The 20,216-nt window shown below is 42.1% G+C and overlaps 1 protein-coding gene across 1 annotated transcript; it reads left to right on the top strand.

Moving 5' to 3' along the window:
• The first annotated feature begins 1,929 nt into the window (after positions 1-1,929).
• LOC115810460 (uncharacterized) lies at positions 1,930-18,066 on the top strand. The gene is made up of 32 exons (XM_030772392.1): positions 1,930-3,181; positions 3,922-4,029; positions 4,249-4,443; positions 4,620-4,763; positions 4,914-5,120; positions 5,217-5,454; positions 5,771-5,886; positions 6,050-6,208; positions 6,999-7,045; positions 7,694-7,764; positions 9,873-9,915; positions 10,244-10,319; positions 10,912-10,952; positions 11,389-11,487; positions 11,835-11,986; positions 12,388-12,500; positions 12,692-12,850; positions 12,991-13,095; positions 13,198-13,286; positions 13,442-13,580; positions 13,805-13,954; positions 14,121-14,294; positions 14,473-14,614; positions 14,765-14,879; positions 15,054-15,261; positions 15,394-15,563; positions 15,714-15,816; positions 15,953-16,173; positions 16,281-16,362; positions 16,495-16,658; positions 16,866-16,977; positions 17,302-18,066. Exons 1-32 carry the CDS (start codon positions 1,936-1,938, stop codon positions 17,376-17,378), a joined length of 5,265 nt encoding a protein of 1,754 aa, XP_030628252.1. The 5' UTR covers positions 1,930-1,935; the 3' UTR covers positions 17,379-18,066.
• The last annotated feature ends 2,150 nt before the right edge of the window (positions 18,067-20,216 follow it).

Below are 20,216 nucleotides of genomic sequence, written 5' to 3'. Positions count from 1 at the left end.
ATCTGGTCCAGTCCTACACTCATACAACAAAGGTTACCTTGCATCTCCTGTCTGCACTATTATGTAACTCTGAATGCTTATCCTGTATTTTAATGTCAACCGTGGGACCAAGTTGTTACATCTGTTTTTGTTGTGTTTGCTTTGTCTGCTGTCCCTGTTTTTCTTTCCACGTGTTTTGCCATTAAATCGTAGGACTAGACCAAACAAGCGGCGTCTTTGGCGCAAGTGTGAGGTTCAGTATTACTCACTATCAGGTTGTTGTGGGATGCTCTCTTAGTGGTCTTGAACTGTGGCTACCTTGCAAAGCAAGGCTTTACCAGAGCACTGACCCCCTGTTCCCTACCCAGCACAGGTAAACAGATAAGACTGTGTTTAACTGGTTAACACTGTATTCATGTAGGTACAAAAGTCCCAGTTGACAAATGTGGTAATGATCAACCTGGGCATTTTACATGGGGTTGCCATGGGGCCAGGAGTACTCTGTCTTCCTGGGTGTGCAGCAATCTACCTTATTGTGCATATCCGACCTGTCTATACGTCAAGCTGTGCCTTGGGTGTTTTGGATGTTTGGTGCTCTACCTTGAGGCCAGAGAGAGGTTATTGTCATTTCACACTATTCCGGGGAATTTCTCATATGGGCTGTGTGATACACACATTGTGAAGCCTGTGTGGCTTCTGGCCTGCTGGTGGCAGTAATAAAATTATAACACAACATGACGGGATGTGTGCCTGGACACAGTAGCGCATTCACTTATCAGCCTTTGCACAGTTATGTGTTTTATGACCCTGAGCAGGCTGCAGCCTCTTGTTTTACTTCTCTAATCTTGCTGCTAAAATCAACTCAGGGGACTTTGAGAACTACTCAAGGAAATTTGGATGATCTCTGTCTACAAAGCTAGACACAACTCTCTTCTGTAGACCAAATACAGTAGTTAAAACATATTGAAACTGGTTGTGTTAGAGGAGCAAATTCATGTTACCCATAGTCTTTAAAGAGCAAACTGCTATCACCAGAACTTCCCATGCTTCTCAAATGTTCATGCATTCATTCTTAAATTTTTTATCTCGTAAGTTTCTTCTGCCAGCCTCTTACCCATCTACTCCGAGCAGGGCTCTCTATCCCCAACCTCATCATCAATCTTGCTGTGCTTTCAAAGAACCGGGTTCTGCAATGCTACTGGCTCATGTGTTGCCAACACCCATTATCTGATTGGTGAACTATGGGGCGGTACTTGTTAAACTACTTTTTTGCTGTCTGCTTTAAAAGAACATCATATATCAAGAATGTGAACAGCACAGGGGGCTAAGAGGGTCCTCATATTATTGTAACCAGCTGTAGGATGCTGTGGGCCTCTATTCAAGGGAAAAGATTTACACGAGGAGCTGAGTTTTCAGGGCATAGTCATCGGTTTATAACAAAGCCTTCTCTAAACTCATATTCCCTGACTTTTTAACTCACTGTGTGTGTGCATGTGCTACACATGCAGAGTATGTTTGGAGAGGAGATTCATTTGACTGTCTTGTTAAACGGAAAAGAATTTTTTTTTCTCACGTAGCCTTGGATGGTTGTTGTCCAAGTCGTTTTGTCTGAAGAAAAGGAAGACAAACAATCTCTGGCCTTTTTAAACTGTGTCCTTTTTCAAAATATACCACTCAGTATCCCCTGAGAGCCTTTATCAAGGTTGGGAGTCATGAGAATTAATGTGGCCCTTCCTTTCTCTCTCCTTAATCTCTTTGCCAGTTCAGTGGACACTTTAAAACAGATACATGAACTCACAGATTTAGCAAAGAATTCTCTGTGTTTTTGTACTTGCCCAATGTATTTATTCATTTTTCTGCATAGGTACCTCCTTTGTTTGGTTAAGAAGACCTTGACTCTGGAATTAAAACAATGGACTGACATCTCAGAATTGTTCCCTATTTAAGGACAGCATCATGGCAGATAAATCCAAGATCCACGTGTTTATGGGAGCCCCCAGTCCTCAGTTATTGTCCAAGGATGGGCGTGAGGATGACTCCTGTCCGTGGAAGACACAAGAGCTCACTTGGAAACAGGGCCAACTGAGGATCAGGGAGAATGAGACAGAGACCCAAGCAAGTGATCTGGATGAAGGAGACGGGACTTCAGCTGAACAAAGCAACTCTACTAATGAGCCTGTCAGGGAGGCTGCTCACTGTAAACTGGACAAACCGGTATGTCAAGAGCAAAGGGCCAACTCATTGACTGAAGAGGGTGAGAAAGAGGTGCATTTGGATGACACTACACATCCTGGTTTAACGTGCTTTCTTAAAAAGCGACTGTACCCTGAAGAGAGAGATCTGTCCCCTGAGGTAGTGACAGAATATTTAGATAGCTGCTTCCCTGTTTCACATGGTGGTTCAGACACTACTGATCCTATTGGTAGTGGATCCAAGACAAGCATAGCTTTATCAGTGGAGACTGACTACCTAACTACTTGGACAAAGAGTCAAGCTTTGGTCCTGAGAGGCAGAATGGGCAAACTTCCTGAATCTGGCCAGCACAAAAGCCCCAGTTCTCTGTATACACCGCCTAAACAGACGTCCCCAACCTCCACAAGTTCCCCAGAGCTTTATAGCCCCACATCCAGCTCAGGGGAGAGAGGATTCGGAGGAACCCTGCGAGGCTCAGGGGAAATGTTTAGTGACAGTCTGAGCCAAAGGCAGCAGGAGGGAGGGGTAATACTAGAGTCCACTCCGGACGGGATACTCTGCTCTCAGGACAGTTCTGTCACCCACACGGAGGTGGCTGTGGATCAGAGAGACTCTGACCCTTTGGATGTTGCCTTACCCAGGACACCAGAACAGACCTCACACCCCACTTGTGCACTTAAAAAGACCAAACTGGCCTTGACCACAGCTAATAGTGGACGGGGGATTGACCAGAAAGGGCAAACTCTTTTGATGCCACCATGTGGTCCCACCACCCTTCTTGCGAGGTGCAAAACCCACGGAGTACGTTACTCCGTCTTGGTGGCTGTGGTGCACCCCTGTCACCTGAAAGAGATTAAAGTAAAGTCAGGAGCTTTGGCGGGTTCCGCTGTTCCCATGGCAACGGTGATTGTCACTGACCAATCAGGAGAAGAGATGAAGGTGGTTCTATGGAGGGCAGCAGCATTCTGGGCCCTGACAGTGTACCCAGGAGATGTATTGCTCATCACAGGTAAAATAAACCATTTGATTCAGGTAGTGATTGAGGTAGCACATTTTCAACTCTTTGCACACTTTTTTGCACATCTCTATTCGGTAACTCAGTTATCAGGGTTGGAGCCAACTCATGAGTGATGTCTTCAATTCCAATTCAAGTGAAAAAGAGATGGTAGAAATGGAATTGTATTGGATTTACTAGAATTTGAATTGAAATCCACTACACTTCATGGAGAGTAAACACAGTTTACTCATTTGGAACAACATTTGGCTATTTTGAACGTTTGAATGGAAACTGGGAGAAGTGCTGTTTGAATAGTTTTGAATAAAGTTTCCAGGAAACAGCTTGTGCTGAGTCATTCATATGAATCATTTTTGCATATTTTCTACAATGTTAACTGAAGAAGTCTTGAGAGGTAATCCTGTATAATATAGTCTTGAACATATTGAAAACAGAAATTTTATTTTATGGCCAATTATTTCTGGGTAACACCTCTCTTGGTTGTGGAATTTTATCTAAGTTCCATTTCCTGTAAGGCTTGTTCAATCCCAATTTTACACTGTCAAGACTTGAGCCAGTTCCAGTTCAAACTCAGACTGCGAGGCCATCAATTCTCCATTTAGTTCAGAACTGATTCTCACCCTGCTCCTAACTCTATTACTCAGAAAGCAAAAGAGTGAATAATATTGCAACTGTTTTAACACGAAACACTCCTCATTTCATTCACTTCTTTAAAAAAAAATATTTTTTTACAGGTGTGACAGTGAATGTAGATAAATGGAGAGAGGAAACAGTGCTGCAGTCATCCTACGCTAGTAGGCTCCTGAACCTGGGACAGGTCACCAGGGACTGTGGCCTTCAAAGTGAGCATCACATATAACTATACTCACAGTCAACCTATAAACAGTAAACTCAGGCTGCACTTGAACTTACATAGAGGACCTCGCCGTACAGCCAGAAACTTAAACTTGTGTCTTTCCTGATTCTTACCTGTGTATGTTCATTCTCCTACATCCTGACGACTAATTGAATCTCATTCGAATATCATGTTTAGCCTGACTGGTGTTTGTGATCCTGTCCAGTCCCACAGAATGTGAATGGTCGCACATTCAGAGAACTGTGCTCTCATCTGTTTGAGAAGTGGCCCCTGTTGGCATCTCTACCTCCTCGCATGCCTCAGGACTTAGGCTCAGTCTCATTTGTCGGCCTCAGGGCTCTGCGACCTGACAGACTGGTTCACGTGCTTGTTAGAATCAAACACATCAACATGATTACAAGTAAGTCCTATACAGACGCACAGTCACATTCCAACATGACAGACGCGCACACACACACACATACGTTTTGACGACACTGAATGGTTTTTTTCTCCCTCATGTAATTGATAGAGGTTGTCATGGAGACAGCTGTTCATCAGAATATCCATTTGATCCTGTGTGTCCATGTGTTGCAGCTTGGCGTGATGAGGCCGAGGGTCGTTCTAGAGCAGCAGGAGTGCTCAAGGCACTGCTGACTGTGGAGCAGGATGGCCAGCAGGGTGCAGTAGTACTCTGGGGCACAGCTCTTGCCTGGTTGCAAAATATAAATGCAAATAAAGGTAGTAAATAACTATTTTTGAAAAAAAAAAAAAAAAGTTTCTGAGCTCCGTGGTTTACAAGAATTACTAAGCATAAAAATTCGTTAGAACGATTCATCAAACGCTTATATATTTCTTTGGGACATGTATTAAATGCCATCTTGGTTTCAGAAGCAGTATGGGAGTTTCGACTGCTGCTGGTGAGACAGGATACAACCTCAGGTCTTGTAGAGCTTCACTCCACTCCGTGGGGCTCATGCAAACCACTCTTTCCAGATGATATCCGCTGCAGGGAGTTCTACAGAATAACCCGTCCAGAGAAAAGCAGCACAAGTTTTGAAATAGACCTCCACACACTTTTATCTCAGAAATACAGCGGTGAGAATAACTTAATAAAATTGAACAAAGATGGTAGTTTGCTTTAGAAATCAATAAAAAAAGGACCATTTTTTCCCCCTTTGTTCACTTCATCAGGTGATGTGGAGTTAAAAGTGAAGATCACAGCGTTTCAGTTTCAGGGCAGTCCATCCCAGGATGCTGGCCATCTGATGAATGGAGACACGCCCTTAGAAAAGATACTGAATGTTGTTTCTGGTGACATCACTTTCACTGGTTGCGGACGATGCTGTGTAGAGTTAAAGACTGATGAAAATGGCATCTACAAACCATGCTACCCCTGTCTACCCCACACAGCGGTGCGCCACTACTATAGGTGCATCACTCTCTCATTTTCTCTTTCTTTCTGTCTCTCTCATTTTCTCTCTTTCATTCTATCTCATTTTCTCTCTTTCTTCCTGACTGTCTCACACTCTTGCCCCTCTTTATTTATCATTTATTCAGTGACAAATTTCAGGTCCATCGGTGATGTTAAAATAAATACTTGTGTAGAATGTATGAGAGAACTGTGATTTGACACTAATAAAAGGTACAATTTAACACCAAAGTTACATCATAATTAGAGTTACTCCTCTGCAGTAACTGCGTCACTGTATCAGTTTCTAAGCTTGTGCATTTCATTGGCATTGTAGGCCAGTTGTTCTGACTGTAAAGGAAGGGGATAATCAGGTCTGTGTGCAGGTTCCACCAGTCCTAGTGCAGAGGATGCTTACAAACACCCCGCCGGACAAATTAAGCAAGACCGTCGGTGAGAATTTACAGTGATCCATACTTCCCTCTCTGTCTCTGTGTTCTCTTTGTATAATCGTATAATTATCTCACCTATGCGACTAGCGTTTTCTCTTTCTTAAGCGTACACTAGTTTAACTGTTAAAGATGATAGTGTCTTTGATCCCCCTTTTTTTTTCTAGGTCCCTCATCAGATATGAGGTTTGTCCAGGTGATAGCAGAAAGGATTCATTCCATGCTGTCCACACGGAAGAGCACCTTTCTCCTGACAGTCCGTAGCCATTTCCAGTGTGATGAGAACAGTATTCCCATCATTCAAAACTTTCTATTGTTGGACTTCAGTTCTCTGGAACCATAGAGTTGTTTTAATCATCTACAAAGCATTTTAATACATTCTTTTTTTAATAATTATATTTAAATTATGTCTGTGAGATGTAGCTTCATGCAGCGGTTGAAAATAAATTTATGAAACTTCAGCTTACAGCTTTCAACTTCTTGTCTTGGGGTTGTTGGGTTTTTTTGTTTTTGTTAATGCAGTGGTTTTATAAATACAGCTGTGTATGTTCAGTGGTCCTCTTAGACATACAATTAAAGTTTTATGTTTTTCTTTAATGATAGTCAGTATAGTCAGTAGTTAATAATATTAGCCATCAGAGCAGTTAAATCTCAAAGTGAACTACAATATTGCTCAAGTTATGATTCGTGCCATATCTTAATCTGATTGATTATCTGATTGAAGATTGAATGATTTCTTACGTTTGCTTTCTCCGTAAGCATTTCTGGCATATGGTTAACATTTTTATTATTTAAATAATTATTTTGACACTTTAGCGGAAGTGTGGGGACATAGTACATTAAAACTATGCACTTTTGAAAACCAATCGTTTGTCTGCTGTTATACCACGTGGTTACGGAATTCCCCGTGAGTTGGGGCTTTCCATTTCATAGACCTGAGAACAGAACATGCTCTAGTAGGTCGGTGAGAAGAAAGTCTCAAATAAACATTAAGAAATTGAGAAGAGTAACCTGCAGTTTCACGACCTATATCGTTTTAGTCTTTGTTTTGCTTTTTTGGTTGTTTCTGTTTGTTGGTTTGTTTTCTTTTCTTCCTGCGTGTGTCGTTTCTGGTTTAATTTGGTGTTGACATCGCTAAAAGACATCAGGAATCGTTGGCTAAGGTAAGTTACGCAACGTTAACCTAACTCAACTTAAACTGGCAAATTAAATTTTGCGTGAAATCCTTTCCCTAACATTTAGTTTGTCCGCAGAATATATCATAACCTTGGAATAGGAACACTAGTTCATGCACGTTTTACTTCAGTAACCCATCATATCTACTCACAATTTCTGGCCATGAAATTGCGGAGATCTATGATTTTTGTATATATTTTCGTTATTCATGTGAACTTCATGTTGCATGACATCTTCGATAACGTAGATTATCGTTTAATTATCGTAGTGGTGTAGGGTGACACTGAGTTCTTTTGTCCTACTGTATCATCCTATCGTAGTGCAGGGATGCGAAGATCACGAAACGCTGGTAATGAACCAAACTAATAGTAGTTATCGGAATTACAATACTGATGCTGTCACATAGCTTACTTTTGCACAGTGAATTGTGTAGAAAAGTCATACGAGGATTATTGAGCGCAAAGTACGCAGCAGTGGAGTTTGGGAATTCCCGTAGAAAAAAAAAATCTTGAGTGGTTTTTGGAGTTCACGCGCGTACTAACTGGCATTTGCTGGTACGAGGTGCTTGTGGGAAGAGGGGGAATAACATCTGGAGGAAATACAGAGTGAGGATTAAAATTTTGCTTTGATTACAGAAATCTGACAAAGTGTCCTTCAGTTTAAGCTCTGATGACTCTGCGACATACAATATGGCAGGAGCACTGAGGTACGTACGTCTCTTACCTTTTTTTTCCTGCCGCACAGAGAATAATTGCACTCATTCAATATTATTCATATTTAATGATTTGAATAATTGCATGGGCAGATCATCTCATTTGCTCTTACTGAGAGGATCGTTTTCTATCTGTGGCAGTCACGATATTGTTATACATCCAGGATCTGATGCTTACTCTAGCCTTTTACTGAATACCACCTGCCTGTGTGCCACCGTCAGCATGTGTCAAAGTGCTGTTTTTGCCTATATATATACATACATACATATATATATAGAGAAAGAGAGAGGTATGGAGAAAGAGCAACTCTTTACACATATTCAAGTGGGAAACAGAAACAAACAAACACATGGAAAAGGACTGAGAAGGTGGGAAATGGAATAAAATAGGTCTTTACAGTGTGTTACAGTGATTGGTAAACTCATGGAACCGTGCGTGTTCATTCTGTGTGTTCACATCTGTTGTCTGAAGTGGAGTGTTAGCATTTCTGTTTATTCTACGTCCTCCCATATGGTGTAAAATAAGTTCTCCTTATATGGTTTTATATTTATAGGAAGTTTTCTTTAGCATTTCAGTGTACATAGTGATATCGCCTCTCTATGGTGAATGTAGCAGTGAGTCTTGTGCGTTCCTGGCTACTTAGAGGTTGTCTTTGTACTCGTACTGAAAATTGGGACAGGATGTGGTCACAGTCCTAAAAGAAGAGTACATCCTTGTCTCATGTAGGTTTTCTCGGTAAAGCACTCCGATTTTTCATCATCTACCAACCACTCAATCCTAGCATAACAGAAGTACTGTGTGAAAATGGAAGTTGTTTTTTTTTTCTTACAGAAGCCCATTGAATATGACATTTGATTATGACATCATCCCAAAATTTGCGATTTTATTCACGTTGAAGGTTTGACTCAGACTTTTTCGTGGCTAGGTTTAACAGTAGCCCCTATGAGATAGGGATGTATGAGCAAAAATGCTAAACCCAGTTTGCAACCGCTGACTGTGAATGCCTCCCCATTTCCGTCAACTGCCGGATGAAAAAGTACCTTTTGCAATCCCACATTCCAGCACGCGGCCTGTTTGCATCAACCCAAACTAGACATGGCGAAGGCAAAATCTGAGAAGTGGTTAAAATGCAACACCGCATCACTTTTCAAAAACTGTTACAAACATTTCATACCGGGCAGGTTATGTTACTGTTTACGTCGACAGGTTCTTTGGTGGAAAAAAGGGGAATGTCTTTGATTTGAGTCCTCGCTGGGTTGTAAAAAGTAAGGGGGTAATCCCCATAGCATTTCTGAGTTATTCCCTACTAAACTGAGTTGCGAGTTGACAGCCCTTTACAGAAAGATGAGTAATCTAAGTACAGAGATTGTCTTTCATTCAAGTAAGGACGTATTTGCATACCCTCTGTCCTATTAAGATTTTTTTTATTTCTTTTTTTTTTTATTGCAAGATTTTGCTTTGAACTACAAGTCAGTGTTTTTAAAGTTGGTGTCTAGATGGTTGGGGGGGGGGGGGAATCTTTAAGGGAAATTGGATTAAGTGGCCTGAGAAGCAGAGGAGCAGAAGCCTGTTGGTGAGAGTCATTGTGTTTGTGTGTTTCTCGGCGTCTGACATCAGAGGCAGCAGTGAGCTGGTATTCTTGGGGCTTTCCTCTCTGTTTTTTTTTTACCTCTCTACTTCCTGGAAGTAACATGACCAAGGCACAGACGAGGGGAGGGAGAAAAAGAGAGAGAGAGAGAGAGAGAGAGAGAAAAAGAAAGAAACACTTCAATTATCTTTCTGCTGGTTCGTGAAAGTGAAAGTAACATTTTTTCAACTCTGTTTGTAGAACTAAACCCTCAGCTCCATTTTGTTTTTCGGGTGTGTGTTGCATTGTCTTCTTCTTTGAACTTGTCATGCTAAACAGGAGGAAAGGAACAGGGATTTTTACAGTACTAGCTTTTGTCGATGCTTAACCAAAACATCACGTCTGATTCACTGTTCTTCTGAGTGACTGTATTGGGGAGATGACCTTTTTCTGGGACTTTTTTTCTAGACGTGCACAGGCTTCTCCCCGAGTAACACTATTTGTAACCTGAGTCTTCAACTGTATTTGTTACAGAATGGACGAAACGCAGTACAGCATGAAAATTTTTGAGAATGAGGTAAGGCACTCAGTGTTTCTCCCGGATTTTAAGGTTTAATCAGTGTCCACACTCCTTGACAAACCGCATACCGGGCTCAGCTTAGCAGTAGAGAGTACTGAATTATTAATTGATATTCTCCATTAAAAACCATTATGTGTCCTGGATTTGCCTTGATCTATGTACAGAAAACTGGGCCCCAAGAGTTTATTAAGACATTTGTTTTAATGTAAAGTGTTTTCAGTCTGTGTTTATTTGTCATGGTATTAACCCCTGTAAAACTGAACTCTGCTTGGTTGAAAAAGGTAAAAGAGATTAATTTTTTTTTAATTCAATTTAATTTTCACAGTTACTTATGGACATACCAAGTTATCCTTTCATGCCCCAAGTTGACATAAAAAGTGAGCCCTTTGTGCTGGAGACAGGTGAGTTTATAATCTACTTTAATCCCTGGATTTAATATTCTGGGGTATCTACCAGTTATGTCTGTAGGTGGTAAACTTTGTGACGTTAATGCTCAGTTTTAGCGATTCCTGTGAATATTTTGGCATGCTATAAAACAGACAGTGGAAAAAGTTGTTTTTGTCAAACCTTTGATGTTCTCACATTAGTGGGTGTATATACATCCTTTCACATCTTTTAATGATGTCAGATGCTTTCATAATAGTGTATAAATAGCATATTAACATATTTCACAAATTTTGAAAATCACTGGGCCTTTAATTATGTGTTGATTACTAATTATGTGGCATTGTAACATGTGTTTTATGAATGTCACTCTGTGATACCACACTGGTAATAATTTATTGCCAGTAAGCAGTAGCTATTTTCTCAGGTTTGCTCTTTGGGACTCCCAGGCCCATGATTCTATAAGAACTACTTTCTGACAATGTTTGTTACATACCAGTACAACTGACTTAAGTTGTGTTATACTGATTCATTGCATGAATATGGAGGCTATGAGGATGTAAACATAGACTGAGTGTAAATATTGACAGAATCTTTCATACCTTTCAGCTCATGGGCCTTACCTTCAGATAATCGAGGAACCCAAACAGGTGAGTTCAGTTGTTTTTGTTTAGGTCATTTTGGTTATTATTATTATTATTACTATTATTTACTTATTTATTTATTTTGCTTTATTTTGGTACTCTCTCGTAATTTATTACCGAAATTCTTATTTTTGTGCTTTCAAATCATACCTCGTGAAAAGCAGCCCCAAGTGCTGTGGTGAAAAGATTGGTATGGAGAAGTGTGTTGTAATATGTGTGATCAGATTTGCATATGACGAGGGGGAAGTCCACATTGGGAATGAGTGTTCCTTCCTGGAATTTGTCTTTACATCTCGATAGTGAAAGAACAGATGTGAATGAAATCATGCTAATATGTGTGCCAGCGCAGAGTCACAACTTGAACAACGTGTTATTGCTCTCAGCTAAAACTAACTTAACTAAAAGTCGTTCTCTTTCCCTATGTGTGTCTCTGCTTGGACAGAGAGGTTTTCGCTTTCGCTATGAGTGCGAGGGACCCTCACATGGTGGTCTACCCGGAGCCTCCAGTGAGAGGAACAGGAGGACATACCCCACAGTTAAGGTGATCTGGACTTCTCAGTCTTTCTGTGGCCAGGCCCTGTGTTTGCTGTTAGGATATGTTATAAGATCATGTGAAGGGGTGGGGGGGGGGGGGGGGGGGGGTGTTGACATATGGAAGAGGAAATGGATTTCTGTTTGAAGTGCTTTAGGTAGCATTAATCATCACCGTTCACGATTCAGGACCAAATGCACTCTCAGGGGGGGAAAAGCTTCATTTACATTAACTACAGAGTTTGTCTTCTGTGGAGTGAGCCTTGACACTGACATGAGATGACTCTGTCTCTCTCTCTCTCTCTCTCGCTCTCTCTCTCTCTCTCTCTCTCTGTCGTCTCTTTCACCTGTATTCAGGTGAATAACTTTGTGGGCCATGCCAGAGTTGAGGTACAGTTGGTGACCCACACAGATCCTCCTCGTGTCCACGCCCACAGTCTGGTTGGCCGTCAGTGTAACGAGAACGGGACGTGCAGCGTGGACGTGGGTCCCAATGACCTCACAGCAACGTGAGTACAGACTGGCAGCTACAATCAGCAAAGCGGTGGCCCAGTGAGAGACAGCTCAATTTTAGTATAAAACCTGTGTTTTCAGGCAATGAGGCCTTTTGAAATATTTTGTAAACATTGGTGACTTTGATGTTAGAAGTCTTATGTTTCAAAAGAAATTTAAGGTGAATTTTAAGGAGGAAAAAATACAGCAGTATCCTAATTTTGACCAAAATATAATGCCACCAAAGCACCGCTTTCAGCTTTTATGTTCTTAGTCAAATGTTTCTACGAGACTGTCATGGCAACAGACGAAGAAAGCAACGTTCAGTTTCTGGATTCGGCAAACAATAAACACACTTTTGATATGAGTGAAGACGTGCTTGTCAGAAGTGACAGTTGGTCTGAATCTTTCTTTGCAGTTTTAGTAATTTGGGCATTCTTCACGTCACCAAGAGAGCGGTGGAGGAGGTACTGATGAAAAGACTGAAAGAGGAGAAAAGGAGGCAGAGAGAGCCTGGATATCATTTCAGTGGTGAGTCACCGTTAACCCACTACACATCTTAGTGAACGGCAGAACATCCCGTTAACAACTTACGTAAATGCTCGAAGCCGTCAGTCATATCTGTGCTTGTGTTTTCTTTCTGTCTCTCTGTCTGTCTCCTCTCTCTCTATCTCTCTTTCACTCTCGGTTTTGCTCTCTCGCTCTCGTTCTCACTATCACAGAGGCAGAGGAGCAAACTATTGCACTGGAAGCCAAAGAGTTAAGCAAACAGATGGACCTGAACATAGTGAGGTTAAAGTTCACGGCTTACCTTCAGGACAGTAACGGAGGCTTCACCAGAGCCTTGAAGCCTGTTATTTCCAACCCCATCTATGACAGCAGTAAGTCCTTCCCCTTCAAAGTGCTGTTCAGTCAAGTCAGTCGTGCACGGGGTTGACATCGAACTAAGTTAGTGTGATCCTTATGTTGTTGGAACGGCTTAAATTTAAAAAATAAAAATGTGCTTCTTTTAACTCTGTAGAGTCACCTAATGCATCCAATCTGAAGATATCGCGCATGGATAAAACATGCGGTTCTGTGGCCGGTGGGGACGAGATTTTTCTGCTGTGTGACAAAGTACAGAAGGGTGAGTCATTTATTCCTGAAAATCGTTTATCTTCCACAATCTCATCTTGAACAGCTTTTAACAAGTTAACTGAATACTGACACAAGGCAAATTCTCCACTAGACGATATTGAAATTCGCTTTTACGAGGAAAACGAGGACGGCGTGTGGGAGGCGTTTGGGGACTTCTCACCCACCGATGTCCATAAACAGGTGCGTTCAAAGCGAAGATGCATGAACGATCATTTTTCTTGCGTGCTTAAATTACTCTGAGACTTGTTTCGTCAAATGTTGCTTAAACGTTAAAGCTGATGTCTTTAGTAAACATGTATGAGTTAGCTCATTATCTGTCCTTCTCTTTTTCCCAGTATGCCATCGTGTTTAAGACTCCTGCGTACCACTGTCAAGAAATCGAAAGGCCCGTAACTGTGTTCCTGCAGCTTAAGAGAAAGAAGGGAGGGGACTGTAGCGAGCCAAAGCAGTTCACATATGTGCCAAATAATCAAGGTACAACTTGCAAAACGTGTTTTTTTCATAACAACTCCTAAACCGCTGTTAGATGTTCGAGCTTTGTGGTTTTTATATAAAACATCGCGTAGGGTTTTTTTGAAAGTGTCTCTCTGTCCTCGACTCATGGAAATGGTATGCAGTGGTAAGGCTCACTCCATATCTCTGTCTCTTCTCTGCCTGTCTCCATTTGCTTGCCTTTGTTTCTGGTTTGGCGCTCTCAGATAAAGAGGAGGTCCAGCGAAAGAGAATGAAATCCCTACCACAGACATACGATAACTGGCGTGGGCCACAAGGAGGCGCAGGCGGTCTAGGGAGAGGAGCTGGGGGGTTCGGAGATGCTGGAGGAGGAACAGGTGGAGGAATGGGTGGAGGTTAGATGGAGTCATTTATCTCTATAATGGTAGCACCGCGTGCTAGCGCTGCTAGACGCGTCATTGGTTCTGATTTTAAATTCATTTCAATTCATCTGAGCAGTGGCAAGAACCTCCCGCGAATGTAACATCAGCCGTATAACTCACTTGTAAATCTGGGATGCAGGTTACCAGTTTAATCATCAGATGGATGGTTTCTATGGAGGTGGGTGTGGTGGTTTCGGAGGAGGCGGAACTCAGATGTCAGGGTCAACTCCTCAGACAGGAGGAGTCCAGCAGCAACAGCGGCCTATCAGCACACAAGCCCAGGCCTCCGCCCAGCAACAGCTCCTTCAAATTGGTAAGGAACATCAGAGCAGGATGGACTTAGGCTAAAACACAGTAAAAACCGGTGCAGAACGGTGTTAACGAGGCAGCTGTGAGACTCCGGGTTATTATCCATTCAGGTCAAAAATCTAGACGCAGGTGTGAGAGTAATGCACTGGGAGCTTTACAAAGCCGTTTTGTTCCGTATCCAGTGGCAACGCTGCAGAACCGGGCCACGGCGGCTACCAAACGGACAGCAGAGGCTCTCCTGGAGTACTGCAGCACCGGGGACGTGCGACCACTCATCGCCATGCAGAGACACCTGTGTGGAGTTCAGGATGAAAACGGAGACACGTGAGTCTTACTTTATGTTTGCGCTTCTCAGTTTTTGTTTTTTCTCTGGGTTTTTTTTTTGGTTTTGTTTTTTTTTCTGAGTAACTAAATGCAAAGCTAAAATCTCACCGTTGTGTCTGTGTCCCTGTCGTTGCTTGTCCACACAAACAGGCCGTTGCACCTGGCTATCATCCATCAGCAGCCGGTGGTGGTACAGCAGCTGCTCCACTCCATTATCAGAACTCCTCAAATGAAGATTATTAACAAACTCAACAACTTGGGCCAGGTAAGCGTCCTCTGTCTGCCACGACAACTGATGCAACTGCAACTCCAAAACTGGAGATTTTTTTTAATGACATACACTCCAATTGATCAATCTCTCTCTCTCCCTCTGTCTCTCTCTCTCTCTCTCTCTCTTTTTCTCTGTTACTATCTTGCTCTCTTGAATTGCTCTCTCCAGACTCCATTGCATCTTGCTGTAATCACCAAACAGACAAAGTTGGTGGAGCTTCTTCTGAGGGTCGGGGCGGACCCCAGTTTGTTAGACAGGGATGGACGGACTGTGGTTCACTTGGCTGCTCATGCAGGTGATGACGTAATGCTCCGAGTGCTTCTGAACCTCCTGGGTGAGCGCTACGCCCACCTCGTCAACACAGCTGACTTCTCAGGTAATTAGGGGCCGACACGAAGAGCCGTCTTTTACGTCCAACGAACAACAGGTGTTCTGTGATCTGCAAAACAAAGTGAAATTTTAGTGCCTGGTCCCATGTCTTCCTTTTGTCTCTCTCTGTTTCCCTCAGGACTTTATCCACTGCACCTCGCTGTAAGGAAAGGAGGCGAACGCTGTCTACGTTTGCTGGTGGAAGCTGGAGCCAAAATCAACACGCCAGAGCAGAAGAGCGGGTGCACCGCTTTACACCTGGCCGTGAAAGAAGACCTGTTCAAAACCGCCTGCACTCTCATCACCGAGGTAACCCCCTCTGCACCTTTTTAACACGGCTCACCTTTTCACGCTGCCGCACCATACAGGACCGTCTGTCCCGTGGCTGTTTAACTAAGACACAGCTCTCTTGTCCCCCCCCCTCCCCCCTCCCCTCTCTCTTTCTCTCTCCCCCCACAGCTCAAAGCAGACGTAAACATCTGTACGTTTGGAGGGAATACTCCTCTCCACTTTGCCGCCAGTCAAGGCTCTCCTCCACTTTGCTCCATGCTCATCGCAGCAGGTTTGATAATTCCCATTTCAGAGCGCATACATTTCCTCATGGTTTTTTTTTTTTTTTTTGAAGTATCATTAAGGACATGGGCTCATGGAATACACGGATTATGACACCGAATGGGATTTTATCACTCGTTCCTCAGGCGCCAATAAACTTTTGGAGAACGACGAGCCTCTCTTCTTGAGCTCCTCTTCGGACGAGGACGATGAGGAGGAACAAACGGAGGAGGAGACGAGGCAGGCTCCTGAAGACATGGCTCAGCAGGTAGAAGAAATGTCCATATCGTCCGAGACGGAGCCGGTCAACCCGCGCAAGAGGCGAGCAGCCGGACACACGCCCTTTGATCTGGCCAAATGCCAGAAGGTTAGACGTCTCATTCAAACGATTTTACAGTCGCCAGTGGTGTGAATCTCTGGTTGTTTCTGACAGATTTTTTTTTTTTTTTCCCAAATATCCGATACATTGCACAGGTCAGAGACCTTTTAGATGGTAGACGGAGCCCTAAGCCCAGCCAGCATACAGCCAAGAAGAGCAAAAAAATGAGTGAGGAAGGTAAGGAGCAAATCCGGAATCTCCCCCCCCCCCCGTGAAAACGATGTATCCAATAAGTAAATAGTTTCATTAATCGCTAAGGATCGTCTGTCTTAACCTCTGACATCTCTTCTGTGTCTGCCTCGGCAGGAGCTGGCCAGCAGTTGGACAGTGAGACTGTCAGTAAATTGTGTGGCATTCTGAGTCAGGGCAACGTGCCTTGGAGAGACCTGGCAGAGAAACTGGGCATGCTCACACTGGCACACCTGTACCAAGAAAGTCCCTCACCCTGTCAGAACCTTTTAGAAAACTACCAGGTGAGCGGTTGTTTCTTGGTGATTCTTTGTGTAGCTAATAGAATATGTTCTGCAAAATGAGTGGTTAGACCTGGTTGTGCTATGAAAAGTCTTTTTGTACAGGGAGGTAGAGAGCTGTTAGCAAAATTTGTGGAGTACCAGCGTATGTATCGGGCGCCCGTTTGAAGTTAAGATGCTTAGTTAATGGTATATGTTTTATGTCTACAGCTGGGTGGGGGTCCAGTAGAGGGCCTGGTGGAGGCTCTCCAGTCTCTGGGACTGACTGAAGGTGTGAAGCTGCTTCGACAGAGACAACCTAGAGAGGACAAACAGAATATAGGTGGGACAATTTGCACATTCACCTACGCACATACATACATACATACATACATACATACATACATATACATCCTCACACATTCGCAGTTCTGTCTGTACTAAATGCACATATGTTGAGATGCGAGAGAAAGCTGGAAAAGTTTACGTGAAGATTACATTAATATGTTTAAGAATATAATAAAAGAATATGAAATTACGTAAGTAAGATGCCACATTTTTTGGTCAGTAACAGTTACACGTATTCAAATATTCCTTCAGATACTCCTGCGCCAAAGTTCAGGTGGTTTATCTAATTCATAACGGTCTTTTTATCTCGGCCAATCAGATAGCACGGTGGATAGCGGCTTTGGCAGCCAGGTGATGGAAGAGGACGTGGAGAATCCCGCCTTGGCCAATCACTGATCAGTGATGCTTGTTTAATGGGGGGAGAAAAAAAAAACTTGGCACTTTATCAGACAACCTGCAGTTGGTGCCCAAAACGGGCAGGTAACGGCACACACATCTCATCACAGTGGAACACCTGGTTATCCACAGACAATGAGAATTCACCAAAGTATTGACTTTGGATCTTGCAGTTGTTGTGTTCTTTTCAAGTCTGTACAGTAAGAACACAACATCAGTCATTTTGGATCTCTTCATCTCTGATGGAGTTCTGGGTGGGCGGAGACAAAAAGTTCGCTTGCATACAGACATGTTTGTGGAGAGCAATATTGAAGAACAGGTGCTTAAACATGGTTAATAATTCAGAGCAAATGATGTGGTGTATTTCATTTTGTTTGTATATTTGCTCATCTCTTTGCTGGTTTTGTTTTGCATTTTTTTGTTGGTCTGTTTGTTTGTGTTTGTTTTTGTTTTTTTAAGTATTGAGGACTGTAAAACCTGTAGTAATTCACTGTTGTGACTTACACTGATCGCAAAACAGATTTCAGCCCAGGTGAGAACTCATCATTTCTGGAAAGTCATAATTTTTTTCATGGAACTACTCACAGAACTCCGGTATATTACTAATACCATGTATTTATTTAGACGATATCTCATTTGTGCACTTATATTGGGGAAAGTTGTGTTCGTGTTTTCTTACATACATTCATTGTTTCTTCTTGGCTGATGTTTAATAAAAGTAAAAGCGTGAGACCAGTTAAATTTGGGATTCTTTTCAAAATGTTTATTTTGATATCTATGCCTCAGAAACATACAAACAATATACTATAGCATAATTCTTAGTGAGCTGGTTTAATATGATATTCACAATATGTACAGCTAGAATGAATGACATATCTAACAGAAAAAAAATAGAAACCAATTACACATACGACAGACCTCTGTGGTGTGTCAGAACAACTTGAATTTGGTGGAGTGTTTTTAATAAAAACCAGTACATAAAACTGCATTTAAGTCAAACAAGTCAATATATTAAGAATAACAAATACTCAACAAGAAATGATTTATAAATGTCCAAAATATATAAATAAATCTTTTATCATTCAGAACGCACTCTATATACTTATTAGCCACAGTGCAGCAGGCGCATGGCAATCTTGAAATGCCTTAAATTAAGTGAAGGTTTACCGAAGCTCACAAAATGTATTCGCGTTCACTGCACCTGCACGTGTCTGCATCTGCTCTGCAGATATTCGTCAATGAGCTGGCAGTGCTAACAGTCAATTTACATCGTCTTTATTTGCATTGATGTGCTATATTTTCTGTTGTACAATATATTGGATATTTCGTTTTGACTGTCTCCTTAACTCACATGAGGCTATGACAGCAGCATAAAATTTTGTTTCTCTGGAATAGAATGATTCGTGTTCATATGAACAAAATTAAAAATGGACTGTAGTCAGCCTATGAACTTTTAGTGAATAACCGTATTTGGCTAAATGATATTCACAAAGATGATGCACTCACCTGACGCTCTATTCCGGACGAGCCAATAGTGGTGGTGCCCTCTAGTGGCAGCGTACTGGGATTACTGCATCTCTGAGCGAGAATTAAAAAGAATGCCTGAGAAGAGTGTGGAATCTCCATACTTCATATTTACACGGATAACGTCCATTTTCTTTAACCTTTTTAAGCTTTTAGCATCGTCCAACCATACATCTGTCTTGTCCCTGTAATTATAGAAGTCTCACATTAAATACTGAAAAAAAAACACCTCGTTTTCCCACATTCAAATGAACACTCTCACTATGAATTGTCATGTCACCGGAGTGGATAAAGCACATGTCTTTGGACAAATTCACTTGAGACACTGACAGAGCAATGTCAGCAAAGCTTACATTACCCCTTCATTTTCCATGGTACAAAAAAACAAACAAAAAAAAACAGAAAACAAACAAAAACAAAAACAAAGAACAGAGAAACAGCTTACACAGACCATGGGCATTACAGTACAAACAACAACGAAATCTATAGTAGGAATCGATTGTCTTTAAATACCACAAACATGCTTTTGAAACGTGCTTTTGAAAATTATTAATGACTGTACAGTTTCTTACAGCTCCTCATGAGGTGGCGAAGCAATATTTGCTTTTCAGTCTTCCTCAAATAATGGAATGGAAACTTTCACTTTAAGAACGGCCTTTATGAAACTGGGATCTAGAAAGCTAAAAAGGAAGGGAAAAGAAGGAGGAGGGTTTGCACTGATGTATCACAGGTGCAAGTCAAAGTTTGTTCGCTCAAGCCAAGTCTGAGGACCAAGAGGTTTTGCCTTCACATTTTTTTAGGAACCAAACAAAAACACTGTGCCAGAAGAAGGTACAAAAAAAATTCACCCCCCCTCCCCCTCCCAAAAAAACTGAAATCGCACCTGTGGCATTTTTTATATGGCTGAAATTCTTGTGTCTCCACAATTTTTTGTCAATATATATAGATTTTTTTTTTGTTTAGTTTAGTTTTGTTTTGTTTTAAAGAATAGCTTAGCCGACACTGTAGCCAAAATAAAGTTTAGCAAAAATCAAGGAGGTTAAAATGACGTCAACAGGAACGAAGCCTGTTGTCGAGCATACGAAGAGAACCAAAAGGACAGAGAGGACAGTAAAGCTGGTGTTATTCAGTTTGAAGTGGCCCTCAAGAGAGTCGGTGGTCACTGGTGTGAATAGCATGCCTTTTTGCAGTATCAGACAAGAGAAGTCCAGGAGGAAAACGGCTTGCTTTTCACAGTCTCCTCCGGCTGTAACCACCTCCTCTGGCACTGGGCAACCGGACCGAGTCATGTCTTCAAGGGAGGCAAAACTGAAG

Source organism: Chanos chanos, chromosome 4 (genome assembly GCF_902362185.1).
Source record: "Chanos chanos chromosome 4, fChaCha1.1, whole genome shotgun sequence".
Classification (NCBI taxonomy): Eukaryota; Metazoa; Chordata; class Actinopteri; order Gonorynchiformes; family Chanidae; genus Chanos; species Chanos chanos.
This window is presented reverse-complemented; position numbering and strand designations above follow the sequence as displayed.

What these genes read in the sequence shown, in the direction of transcription:
- LOC115810460 (XM_030772392.1), top strand. Translation starts at nt 1,936, where the DNA reads ATGGCAGATAAATCCAAGATCCACGTGTTTATGGGAGCCCCCAGTCCT. An exon ending in GCCTGGATATCATTTCAGTG is followed by an intron (nt 12,501 to 12,691) that starts GTGAGTCACCGT and finishes TCACTATCACAG; the next exon opens with AGGCAGAGGAGCAAACTATT. An exon ending in CAACCCCATCTATGACAGCA is followed by an intron (nt 12,851 to 12,990) that starts GTAAGTCCTTCC and finishes TTAACTCTGTAG; the next exon opens with AGTCACCTAATGCATCCAAT.